At 42.6% G+C, this 14,244-nt stretch overlaps 1 protein-coding gene across 9 annotated transcripts in view; it reads right to left on the bottom strand.

The window, feature by feature from the left end:
* Positions 1–14,244, bottom strand: part of ext2 (exostosin glycosyltransferase 2) — a 180,245-nt gene that overhangs the window by 48,804 nt on the left and 117,197 nt on the right. For all 9 annotated transcript variants that reach the window (XM_078221034.1, XM_078221030.1, XM_078221029.1 and 6 more), the window contains one exon: positions 10,657–10,846. In XM_078221034.1, the coding sequence (XP_078077160.1) occupies positions 10,657–10,846 (190 nt within the window). The remainder of the gene's footprint in view (positions 1–10,656; positions 10,847–14,244) is intronic.

The following is a 14,244-nucleotide window of genomic DNA, read 5'->3' as shown; positions in this document are numbered from 1 at the left end:
GAAACAAATTAAAACATGCTACCGTGCAAAGGGACCTGGGGGTCCTTGTGCATGAGACGCAAAAGCCCAGTCTGCAGGTACAACAGGTGATCAAGAAGGCAAATGGGATGTTGGCCTATATTGCGAGGGGGATAGAATATAAAAGCAGGGATGTCTTGATGCACCTGTACAGGGCATTGGTGAGGCCGCAGCTGGAATACTGTGTGCAGTATTGGTCCCCTTATATGAGGAAGGATATATTGGCATTGGAGGGAGTGCAGAGAAGGTTCACCAGGTTGATATCGGAGATGAGGGGTTTGGATTATGAGGAGAGGCTGAGGAGATTGGGTTTGTACTCGTTGGAGTTTAGAAGGATGAGGGGGGATCTTATGGAGACTTATAAGATAATGCGGGGGCTGGATAGGGTGGAGGCGGAGAGATTCTTTCCACTTAGTAAGGAAGTTAAAACTAGAGGACACAGCCTCAAAATAAAGGGGGGTCGGTTTAAGACAGAGTTGAGGAGGAACTTCTTCTCCCAGAGGGTGGTGAATCTCTGGAATTCTCTGCCCACTGAGGTGGTGGAGGCTACCTCGCTGAATATGTTTAAAGCGCGGATGGATGGATTCCTGAGCGATAAGGGAATTAAGGGTTATGGGGATCAGGCGGGTAAGTGGTACTGATCCACGTCAGATCAGCCATGATCTTATTGAATGGCGGGGCAGGCTCGAGGGGCTAGATGGCCTACTCCTGCTCCTATTTCTTATGTTCTTAGATCACAAATGTATTATACAGGTCACTAATTGCTCACTAAGACACTGTAGTTTAATTACCTTTCCCATAGATAATTAGGCAGCACAAAGAAGATGCTACATTATTTTCAGTTTGCAAGAATCTCCCGTGTCCATCCTCCCCCCCCATCTGCTCTCTCTGCTGTTTTTTTCTTTCGCGCCTGGGCGCGCTGCTTCAGATTTTTTTTCGAACTGCGCATGCGCAGTTCAGAGCTCCGATCGTTCCGGCAGCGCTAAGCCTCGCCCACTGCGCGGATCGGACTGGAGCCGGTAAAAAGCGTATGGGCGCGCTGCAAAGAGGATTCCGGGCTCGGATCTCTATTACACTTGGATCCGGCCCTTAGACTCTAAATGGTAAAATAGGGCCCAGAGTCAATGGATGGGAGGCTGGCTTGCGCGATGGATTGGGCTACATTCACGACCTTTTGTAGTTCTTTGCGGTCTTGGGCAGAGCAGGAGCCATACCAAGCTGTGATACAACCAGAAAGAATGCTTCCTATGGTGCATCTGTAAAAGTTGATGAGAGTCGTAGCTGACATGCCAAATTTTCTTAGTCTTCTGAGAAAGTAGAGGCGTTGGTGGCTGTCTTAACTATAGTGTCGGCATGGGGGGACCAGGACAGGTTGTTGGTGATCTGGACACCTAAAAACTTGAAATGTCACTGAGTTTCCATTGAGATATCTCTGTTCAGCTTTGCAGAATGAATCCTTAAGCCAACTTGATATTGCAATCTTTCTGCTCCCACAGATTGGCTTACGACCATGGCCATTTCAGTCTATTCCCTTTTATCCTTTGTCACCCATTCCCACTTACTCCAGTCGAACACCATCTCACCCTGTCTTACCGACCTCCCCCTTATCAGACAGGTCTTGCAAGGTTATTCTGCAGCCATCAGCATGACTTAGATGATAGCTAAATCTCCAAACTACAAACCACATTAAAACTGATTAAATAAACTTAAGCTTGCCTGAGGGGCAAACCACAATTCGCCAAGTCTTTAAAGTTTTTACAAATAGTCATGATATAATTTTTAAGCTTTGAGAACATTTGTGTAATGTTTATCTAACAAAGATTAAATCAACCACACACAAAGAAATAAGAACTTTGTGCAACAGATTTTAGACAATAGCCCCCTCATCAGGGAAGTGTCCAAGAAGAATCTTCATACAGCACTCTGTATCTATTATATAACAATGTGTTATATTTCTCATTACCCATTTTTGCCAGCAGCTGACATAATTGAAGTAAAGTTTATTTATTAGTCACAAGTAGGCTTACATTAACGCTGCAATGAAGTTATTGTGAAAATCCCCTGGTCGTCACACTCCGGCGCCTGTTTGGGGACACTGAGGGAGAATTTAGCATGGCCAATGAATCTAACCAGCACATCTTTTGGACTGTGGGAGGAAACCGGAGCACCCGGAGGAAACCCATGCAGACACGGGGAGAATGTGCAAACTCCACACAGATAGTGACCTAAGCCAGGAATTGAACCCAGATTCCTGGTGCTGTGAGGCAGCAGTGCTAATCACTGTGCCACCCTACATAATCTTATTGTAATGCAATACAATATTCGTTACCTTTCTTGGCAGCTGACACTTTGCTACGCAGAAAATTTTACTATCCCACAATTTGAAATTAATTGGTTAAATGATATAGATCTTAGACAGAAATTATTTCAACCTCATCCCACGGGGAAATCTAGTCTATTCCACTGCAAATACATTAATGCATCAAAACCGACCAGCAATTCCTACCAGCAACAAGTTTTCAAGATGATTCATTACAAATAAATCAGCTGAGATATTTAGCTGAGATCCCATCTACCTTTACTGGTGAATGGAGAGAATCGCAAGGTACTATCCAAGGAACATTCATCGAGCTCTCTGGTGCCCTGGCCAATATTTATCCCCAAACATCACTGGTCTGGATATTAATTGCACTGCTGTTTGTAGGATCGTGTTCTGTGTGAACTGGTTGGCACGCTTCCCTGCATTATAACAATGATTACACTTTTTAAACAGAAGTGCTTCGCTGGCTGTAAAGCGCTTTGGGACATCCGAGGTCACAAAAAGCCAGACATAAATGCAAGTTCTTTTGTTAATGGATTTGCCTTCACATTTGCTAGTATTAAATATATTTACAGGGAAATGTCAACTGCTTGCCCGTGGGTTTGGATTTGAGGGAGATTAAAGTGAGCAGCATTGGCTTGATGGCAATAAGGTGCCCTGGGCTACTGCTCAGAAGCTGATTATGATGAGGACTCACACTCTGAAGAGAATTATAGCCATTACAGATATGATTTAAAAAATGGCATCACACACAGAATTAGTGGTCATGTCCTCTCTGCATATGTGGTATACACTGTCAATAGTGCCAAGCCCTATAATAGTGCTTGGGAAGCATAAATTCCACATTTTTGTTTACAGCTTTAAAAAAACCCAAAAGGAACGTGCTGGAATTATACAACAGGTTCATCTGTGTTTGAAAGGCAAAAACAGTTCAATGTTTGGGTATGGGCGCTTCGCCTTTTCTCTTCATCCCTGAGCCATTATACAGTTAAATAATGATTTACTGTAGGCACAAGGTTAGGTTTACACCATAAATCTCTTTTACTACTTCTGTCAAAGTCTTGGTTTAATTTTGGAGTGCCCAGCTTGTTTTGGTTTATGGGAGAGGAGGCTGGGAATACCAGAACTGCAATTGCGTGCACACTATTACAGGCTAAATGTACAGGCAAGCAACTTAGGAACCAAAACAATTGCTACACTGTTTGCAATGAAGAAAACAGTTAAAAATTAGTGATATTTTATATTACTTATCTGCACAGTAAAGCTTGTAAACGTTTTGTATTACAGAACTACTGCTGCTTATCAGCTAAAGTACCGCATATTATTGAGATGTGTACACTTCACTTTGCTTCATTACTCTAAATCGTCAATAACTTCCTGAGCTTAATTGGCTATAAATTACATTTTTCTTAGTAAAAAGCTTGCATTACTTGCAGTAATTGAGTGTTTAAGTTAGACCAAAAAGGTTAGAGCTTACTGGCAGACCTTAAAACCAGGTGGTGCTGATTTTCTTATCAGCTCACAAACTTGATTCTTCCGGAAAGGGATTATTATTTTAAAAGGCAACGACTATGTTTTATGCTTCGTATTTTGAAGCGGAATTGAAATTTTTATTCCAGGAAAATGAATGCGCTTTTACCATCATTAACTTTTTTAAAATCAGCAAAAACAAATTGCTTAAGATAATCCCAGGGGCACAAATCTATTTGTAGGCATGGACTGATATTCCGCACAATAAAACTTTTCTGTTCTTCAAAGAATGCAGAACACCACGCAACAGATGATTTCAACAGATCTGAAAGAGTTAAAGTTTAAAGTTTTAAAGTTTATTTATTAGTGTCACAAGTAGGCTTATATTAACGCTGCAATGAAGTTACTGTGAAAATCCCCTAGCGGAAAAGAGATGGAGTACCACCGGAGTGACTTAATTCCAAATCCTTCCATTGTTCCATTCTGGAGTTAAACAAAATGTTCCAACGAGGAGACCACTACTCATTCCTGCCACAAACTAATCACTAACTCCATTGTTACAGCGAGGCTGAGTTGCGTTGTTTACAACTTCAGCACCCAGTTTGATCCTCTCCTGAACTTCAGACCGCATCTCCATCTCCATCCTCTCCATCAACAAGAGCACCTATCCCACCTCATTATCCCCCACCACAGCTCATTCTCCGCTAAAACCCACATCCAAGCTTTTCATACCTCTAGGCTCAGACTAGTTCAAGGCTCTCCTGGTTGGCCTCCCACACTCTGTAAACTTGCGCTCAATCAAAACTCTATTGCCTGTATCCTAATTCACCAAGTCAGTAAGTCCTGTTCATTCATCACCTCTGTGCTTGCTGACCTATGCTGAGTCATTGTGGGACTGGGCACCAATGTGAAAATGATCATAAATAAAGACGGAAAATGCTGGAAATACTTAGCAGGTTAGGCAGAATCTGTGAAGAGAAACAGATTCAAAGTTTTAGGTTGATGACCTTTCATCAGAACAGACTGTTCAAACGAAGGGTCAGCAGCTTGAATTGTGAACTCTTTCTCTCCACAGGCTACCTCACTGGCTGAATATTTCCAACATTTTTTGTTTTCACATCCACACACACCAAGCAGGCTGATGGAAAATCCTTCCCGCACAGGACTTCAACGCAAACTCCACCTGGACAAATGAATAGGAATCACTGGACATGCCAAACATGCACCTGGTCTCAAACCCAACCCAACAGCTGCCTGCTTTCAACCTTCCAAGGAAAAAGAGTGGCCCACCCTCAACAGGTTCAGGACTGGCCAAAGCCCCTACTTGGCCTGCCTCCACAGATGGGGTATTAGTGTCAGCCTCCTATATGCCTGTGGGAGAGAGCAAACTTTGCGCCACATCAGAGAAGAGAGTCCAATCCACAGACTCAGCAGAGGCCTATCTACACTCAACACAGCAGGGCCGGAAGAAACTGCTTGGCTTAGGGGCTTTGCATTTGCTAAATAAATAAATACTGCATTGCTCCAATTCCGATCTCTTGCACATTGCCATTGATAGCTGAGCCAATAGACCCACAGCAATGTGGTTGACTCTTAAATGCCCTCTGAAATGGCCGAGCAAGCCACTCAGTTGTATTTAACTGCTACGAAGAAAACACAAAGGAATGAAATTGCATGGACCACCCGGCCTCTACCTAGGCATTGGAAATGACAATGGCAAACAGCCCTCTCGACCCTGCAAAGTCCTCCTTACTAACATCTGGTGGCTTGTGCCAAAATTGGAAGAGTTGTCTCACAGACTAGTCAAACAACAGTCTGACGTAGTCATACTCTCAGAACTATCCCTTAATGTCCCAGACACCACCATCGCCATTCCTGGGTATGTCCTGTCTCACCAGCAGGACAGACCCAGCAGCGGGGGGCAGCAGAGTGTTATACAGTTGGGAGGGTATTGCCCTGGGAGCACACAACACCGACCCTAGACCTGGAACCAGGTCAAACATGGGTAAGGAAACCTCCTGCTGATTATCACGTACTGCAACGCCTCTCCTCAGCTGATGAATCAGTACTCCTCCATGCTGAACACCACTTGGAGGAACCACTGAGGGTGGCAAGGGTGCAGAATGTACTCTGGTGAGGGGTTTCAATATCCACCACCAAGAGTGGCTTGGTAGTACCACCACAGACTGAGCTGGCCAAGTCCTAAAAGACATCGCTGCTAAACTGGGGCTGTGGCAGGCGGTTAGGGAACCTACAAGAGACAAAAATATACCTAACCTCATCCTCACCAACCTGCTTGCCACAGATGCAACTGTCTGCGACAATTTCAGTGGGAGTGACCATCATATAGTCCTCATAGAGATGAAGCCTCATCTTCACATTGAGGATACCCTTCAGCCTGTTGTGTGGCACTACCACGGTGCTAAATAGGATAGACATCAAACAGCTCTAGCAACTCAAGACTGAGCATCCATGAGATGCGTCAACCCTGGTTCAATGAAAAGTGCAGGAGGACATGCCAGGAGCAACAACAGAAATGCCTCAAAATGAGGTGTCAATCTGGTGAAGCTACAACACAGGACTATTTGCATGCCAAACAGCATAAGCAGCAAGTGATAAGACAGAGGGGCAAATGATCCCACAAGCAAGGGATCAGGTCTTAGCTCTGTCAGTCCTGCCATATCCAGCCATGAATGGTGGTGGACAATTAAAAAACTCAGTGGAAGAGGCTCCACAAATATCCCCATCCTCAAAGATGGAGGAGCCCAGCACATCAATGCAAAAGATAAGGTTGAAGCATCCGCAACAATCTTCAGCCAAAAGTGCCGAGTAGATGATTCGTCTCAGCCAGGAGGTCAACAGCAGCACAGATGCCAGTCTTCAGCCAATTCGATTTCTTCCACATGGTATCAAGAAAAGGCAGATGGCACTGGATACTGCGAAGGCTATGGGCCCTAATAATATTCTGGCAATAGTCCTTGTGCTCCAGAACTTGCCGCTCCCCTGGCCAAGCTCTTCCAGTACAGCTATAACACTGACATCTACCCAGCAATGTGGAAAATTACCCAGCTATGTCCTGTGCACAAGAAGCAGGACAAATCCAACTCGGCTAAGTATTGCCCTATCAGTCTACTCTCAGTCATCAGTAAAGTGATGGAAGGGGTCATCAACAGTGCTATCAAGCAGCACCTGCTCAGCAATAACCTGCTCACTGGCACTCAGTTTGAATTCTGCCAGGGTCACTCAGCTCCTGGCTTCATTCCAGCTTTGGTTCAATCATGGACAAAAGAGCTGAACTTCAAACATGGATGAAAGTGCTGAACTTTAAGAGATGAGGTGAGAGTGACAGCCCTTGACATCAAGGCAGCATTTGATCGAGTATGGCATCAAGGAATCCCAGCAAAACTGGAGTCAATGGGAATCAGGGGAAAAACTCTCCACTGGTTGGAGTCATACCTGGCACAAAGGAAGATGGTTGTGGTGATTGGAGGTCAATCATCTCAGCTCGAGGACATGACTGCAGTAGTTCCTCGAGGATGTGTCCTAGGGCCAACCATCTTCAACTGCTTCATCAATGACCTTCCTTCCATCATAAGATCAGAAGTGGGGATATTTTCTGATGACTACAATGTTCAGCACCATTTGAGACTCCTCAGATACTGAAGCAGTTCATGTCTAAATGCAGCAAGATCTGGGCAATATCCAGGCTTGGGCTGACAAGTGGCAAATAACATCATGCCACACTAGTGCCAGGCAATGGCCATTTACAACAAGAGGGGATCTAACCATCACCCCTTGAAATTCAATGGTATTACTATCACTGAATCCCCCACTGTCAACATCCTGGGGGTTACCATTGACCAGAAACTGAAATGGACTAACCATATAAATATAAATTCCAGAGCAAATCAAAGGCGAGGAACCCTGCGGTGAGTAATTTACCACCCGACTCCCTCAAAGCCTGTCCATCATTACAAGGCACAAGTCAGGAGTGTAATAGAATACTCTTCACTTGCCTGGATGAGTGCAGCTCCAACAACCTCGGATGGTGTTGGCTCGCACGAGGGGACATAGCTTTAAATTGAGGGGTGAGAGATATAGGACAGATGTTAGAGGTAGGTTCTTTACTCAGAGAGTAGTAAGGGCGTGGAATGCCCTGCCTGCAGCAGTAGTGGACTCGTCAACGTTGAGAGTGTTCAAGTGGTTATTGGATAAACATATGGATGATATTGGAATAGTGTAGATTAGAGGGGCTTTAGATTGGTACCACTGGTCGGCGCAACATCGAGGGCCGAAGGGCCTGTACTGCGCTGTAATGTTCTATGTTCTAACACTCAAGAAGCTCAACACCATCCAGGACAAAGCAGCCCTCTTCCACATTCAATCCCTCCACCACCGATGAACAGTGGCAGCCATGTACCATCTACAAGATGCACTGCAAGAACTCACCAAGATTCCTTAGGCAGCACTTTCCAAATCCATGACAACCACCATCTAGAAGGACAAGAACAGCAGATATCTGGGAACACCACCACCTGCAGGTTCCCCTCCAAGTCATTCACCATCCTGACCTGGAAATATATCACCGTTGTTTCACTGTCGCTGGGTCAAAATCCTGGAATTGCCTCCCTGACAGCACTGTAGGTGCACCTACACCTCAGAGTTCTGTAGAGTTCAAGAAGGCAGCTCACCACCACCTTCTCAAGGGCAACTAGGGATGGGCAATAAATGCTGGCCTAGCCTGCAATGCCCTCATCCCATAAATGAATAAAAAAGTTGCCTGGTTGCCTCAACTTTAAGCTCTGAAATCCTCTCCCCCTTCCTCTCTGCCTTTCACTCCTCCATTAATCTAATCCTTAAAACCTACTTATGCAACCAGGTTGTTGGGTCACCTGTCCTAATGTCTCTGTATGGATTGGAATTAAATTTTGTCTCCAATGTCTTGTGAAATTTTCACTACGTTCAAGATGCTGTATAAATGCAAGTTGCTTTTGTTCTAGATTGACATGTATGGTCTTCTCTATTAACATGGATTTCTCAAAACTGTGCCCTCTCTCCCATTCTTCACTAATCATCACTTTCTCTCTCACCATCCAACCCAATCCAGGCTTTTGTGAATGATTCTCCACAGCTGCTTTCAGGATAAAGTATCCTTCAGACTCAATGAATTGGAGAGATCTCTACAGCTTGAACTCTCATGCCCTTCAATGAGATTGAAAATCTTGATTCTTTTAATTCCTCAAAGCCAGTCTCTCACAAGTCCAACCTACTACCCATACCCCTTCTTTGTGATGGCCCCAACTGCAATTCTGTGCCATCAATCTACATTGTTGACCTCAGTTTCTCTTCTGGCTTCCTCTAAACTCCCATTTCTAATCCCTCCAGAAACATTCTCTCTTGTATGCTTAAACAATCACCCTAAACAACTCCTAAGTCAATAACTTTCAAGTCCCCTCAAAATTTCAATATTGCTTCCCCATCTGAGGCAGAGGGAAGGATTTTAGATTTACAAAATTTCTGATATATTTAATTCATTAATGGTCTCGCACTCATTTTTCTTTGGATCTCAAAACTGTGAAACTGTACTTTTCAGTTTTTCTTTCATGCGATCTTTGAAACTTCTCAAACCAAGCTTAGTCTCTTCCATCAGTCACTTTTGATGTACTTCATTCTGCTTATTTTTTTCAACCTTAATTAAGTCAATGGCCCTGAACCCTAGTTTCCTAACTAATAAAGCCAGACATTCATTTATTGCCTGTAGCTTCTCAAATTTCTGATCCCAATCCCAGCTTTGGGAAAATGGATGCAAATGCTTTTGAACCAGCATGCAAATCTATTGTACCTTTGATGTAAAAAAGTGTCCCAATGCGTTTCCTCGGGGAATAATCAGGTAAAAATGTATGCCAAGAAAAAGGAGATATTGTGTAGGGTAACCAAACACAGGCAACGAGCTGGGGTTTTATGGAGGCCCCTCAAAGGAAGTCAAGGAAGTGGAAAGGCAGAGAAGTTCATAGCTGAAATTCCAGTTGCCTGGATAACACAAGTATCATAGAAGGGCAGCATGGTGGCACAGTGGTTAGCACTGCTGCCTCACAGTGCCAGGGGTTCGGGTTTGATTCCCAGCTTGGGTCACTGTCTGTGTGGAGTTTGCACGTTCTCCCCCTGTCTGCAGGGTGCTCTGGTTTCCTTCCACAGTCCAAATTACGTGCTGGTTAGGTGCATTGGCCATGTTAAATTCTCCCTCAGTGTACCTGAACAGGTGCTGGAGTGTGACGACCAGAGGATTTTCACAGTAACTTCATTGCAGTGTTAATGTAAGCCTAGTTGTGACACTAATAATTAAACTTTTTAAATTTTAAAAAAGTTTAAACTTTTTTTTAAAGAATCCCTACAGTGCAAAAGGAGGGCATTTGGTCCATTGAGTCTGCACCGACAACAATTCCAACCAGACCCTATCCCTGTAACTCTATGTATTTACCCTGTTAGGCCCCCTGACACCAAGAGGCAATTTACCATGGCCAATCAACCTAACCCGCACATCTTTGAAATGTGAGAGGAAACCAAAGCAGACACAGGGAGAACATGCAAACTCCATACAGACAGTCATCCGAGGCCAGAATTCAACCCGGGTCCCTGGTGCTGTGAGGCAGCAGTGCTAACCACTGTGCCACCACGTACATTGAGAAGGTTTGAAAATCCGTAATTTTAGGCAATAAAAATACAAACTATGCACACTGGTTGAACTTGCCTATTCAATTTCCATCATGTGACTATTTAGTTTTATATTTCCCCATATCTCCCATCCCCCCTGGAGTTACCAATGCAACAATGCTGAATTCGCATCTTACCTTCAGGTGGGCTCTTATTTTGATTGTTCCACACAACGAGCAACTTGGAAAGGCTGGGCACCTTAGAAATTTCCGTGATCACTCTGAATAGACTCTCGACACGATCGTATGTGAGGACAACGGCAGTGAAGCCTTGCGACCGAGGTGGAATGAGTGGGAGGAAGAGAGGATTGTTCACACTCACCACTTTCTAAATTAAAAAGTATACGAGGATAAAAAAGTTATCAGTAACAGAGCAGGCTAATTAATATAAGTTAAATTTTGATTAACATGCATTTGGAAGGTCCCAAAGTTACTTTTCAAAATCCCTCAAAGCCTTCATCTATCATACCTTATATGCCACATGTACCTAATGTGAGCAAACATTTGAATCAATGCTTGATGCAGGGGAAATAGCAACATTTCAACTTTAAAACATTAGTCTATGCTTGAATAGTTAATCAGGTCTCATTTGATTTGTCTGGTTCCAAATTCTGAGAGATCAGATCATTCCCAGCAAGTGCAAGGGTATCATCTGAAAAAGTCAAACACATACCAAGGCTCAGAAGCTCCAAGAAAAATCTCTTTCTGAGATCACTATCTTATACACCAGAAAAATAAAACATCAGCTCTGGAATTGTATACATAAGACAAATCACAAGCCATTTCAACAAGTTTTCCAAATTTTGATATTCTCAGAATCCAACTTCATGCCTGGGTTATTTTCAAAAAAACAGAATTGTCTTAAAATATGGTTTGCATAGAGTGCTCAATCTAATCAAATACCAATTCATTCAATTTGATCAATCTATGAATACTTTGCTCCAATGCAAAAAAAAGATAAGTGTGTATAGTGGTATTGTTTGTTGGTGTTAGACCACAAACAGCTTTTTGTATTTCTCCATTTTAATAACCTGAGCAATGGAGTTCTCATTTGGCCCAGTCAATCAAATCCAAATGAGCATATATCCTGACAAAACATTCAATAGTTTGAAATTTCCAAGCACAATGTAAAAACAGTTGTCTACATTTTTGTGATGTTCACTTTTTGTCGGGTGCCCGATTTTTGTAATTCATTTTAGTTTGTGTTCACATGTTCTTATTTGGGAACTACCAGAATGAGAATTATGGTTTGTCCAATGACCCAGCAGAGCGAAATAACTCAAACAAAGCAACAGAAAGGTCAGTGCCAAATTTGTCTTGAAGCTGCTAATCTCAGGATAGCGTAAATCATTACAGATCTAATAGGGATAATGCAACGGACAAATCAGTAATTGCACTAAAAATCACCAGATCATTCTAATCATGTATGACTCACCCTCCCTCCATTAGAAAAATGTATCACTGGCAAGATAAAAATTTGTTTTTCTGATTTGGATTTTCATAAAAGTGCTTCTTCCAGACATTTAAACCTCAAGGATTCTTGCTAAGTGCCAGAATCCAAAGCCAGCAATTTTGGCACCAATTCACAAGATCCAGAACACTCCTCATGTGACATGAAGGAGGCATAAGAACAGACAGACTCTGGCTGCTGACATAGTCTTTTTTATTTAAATGTAAAAAATAGTAAATTAAGTATGTTTACTTTTGAAGAAGAGCAATTTTGGCAGAGGAACATTTGAACAAGAAATTATAGAAAAAAAGGATACATTTCCAGCTTTGACAAACAAAGGAATTGGCGGATATTTTATATTATTTATGAATATTTATAAAATAAAATATCTCCCCCACCAAAAAACACGGCAGGACTAATTCATTATATACAAACTGTAGGTAATTGCTTTCTCAAAACTTAAGACCACCGATCCAAGTAATTTCAAAGGTGTGTGATATAAAGCCTAGTATCAACGCTGAAAGTGATACAGGAAGTCAGGCGAGTCAGCACCTAAAAGTGAAAGGGTCCACCTTAAATGTGAAGCCTTTTTCTTTCAGTCAGTTTTGTGTGTTTGCAGATTTTTCTGCGTTACAACTAAATGTGAATTCTGAAAGGAAGTAATTTTTTGCCCTTGAAAAGTTTAACTGCAGGAGTTGGGTGTGCAGTGCAGAGTAGATTGGAATCAAATTCTAGCTTGTTATTGGAAGACATTTGGGGGTATGGTCTGTGACATGACATTGGCCTATTGTTTTTATTGGGACTAGCAGTCTCACTGCATTTTGCCACAATTTTCTGTTTTAATTTCAGACATCTGCATCTGCAGTTTTTTCTTCTCCATCAAATTTTCCCTATTTTTTTGTGTGGGCCCCTCCCTTGCCTTTTCATTTTAAGCAACCGCAAGTTGTTTCATTTCAAATTAAAAGTTTTAAAGTTTAAAGTTTACTTATCAGTGTCACGAGTCAGCTTATATTAACACCGCAATGAAGTCATTGTGAAAATCCCCTAGTCGCCACACTCCGACACCTGATCGTGTACACTGAGGGAGAAATTATCATGGCCAATGCACATAACCAGCACGCCTTTTTGGACTGTGGGAGGAAACCAGAGCACCTGGAAGAAACTCACGCAGACACGGGGAGAACATGCAAACTCCACACAGACAGTGAACCAAGCCGGGAATCGAACCTGGGTCCCTGGCGCTGTGAAGCAGCAGTGCTAACCACTGTGCCGCCCCTCTATCACCTCACTGCTGATCTTTATTGTCTAGTTGTTTCCTAGTAAGCAATTAATTAAACTATTAATTTTACGTGACTGAAATTTCTGTTTCTCTTTTCTCCAAGTGTAGCTTCAGCTTATAGTTTTGATAAAGCATATCAAAAGCTGACGAAGGGTCATCCGGACTTGAAACATTGGCTCTATTCTCTCTCCACAGATGCTGTCAGACCTGACCTGCTGAGATTTTCCAGCATTTTCTGTTTTTGCTTCAAAAGTTTACAAGTTTTACCTCCTTATAGGTGCTTACCAAATGGTATATTTTCAGCATTTTTGATTTTTATCAATAAAATTACACTGCACTTTTGCAAGTATCTAATGCAATGAGGATATATGAACTTTAAAATTCATATCTGAATTGTGGCATGTCACCTACCCATTAAGGCAAAAGCAGAACTGTTGCTATTACCGTTTTTCCAATTTAAATTTGAACAATTAAATGCCAAATAATTTCTTTAGTCCAGCACTTTTGAGAATTTCTAGCCGAAATTACTCTGAATCTGGCTGACTAAATAATATGAATAATATAAAAGCAGTACCAAACATTTAAAATCTACAACCATTTAAATAATCTCATTTATCTCACTGCAACTTCCTGGGAGGGGTTACCATTGATGGGAAACTGAACTGGACTCGCCATATAAATACTGTGGCTACAAGCAGCTTAGAGGCTGGGAATCCTGCAGTGAGTGACTCAGCTCCCAACTCCCCGAAGCCTGTCCACATCTACAAGGCCCAAGTAAGGAGTGTGATGGAATATTCTCCATGTATTTGGATGAGTGCAGCACCAACAATACTCAACTCGTCACCATCCAGAACAAAGCATCCCACTTGACTGGCACCCAATCCACAAATATTTCACTCCCTCCACCACTGATGCACAGTGGCAGCAATGTTTACCATCTGCAAGATGCACTGCAGGAAATCAAGACTCCTTAGACAGCATCTTCCAAATCTGCAAC

Source organism: Mustelus asterias, chromosome 9 (assembly GCF_964213995.1).
Source record: "Mustelus asterias chromosome 9, sMusAst1.hap1.1, whole genome shotgun sequence".
Classification (NCBI taxonomy): Eukaryota; Metazoa; Chordata; class Chondrichthyes; order Carcharhiniformes; family Triakidae; genus Mustelus; species Mustelus asterias.
The sequence above is the reverse complement of the archived record's forward strand: the minus strand, read 5'-3'. Positions and strand labels throughout refer to the sequence as shown.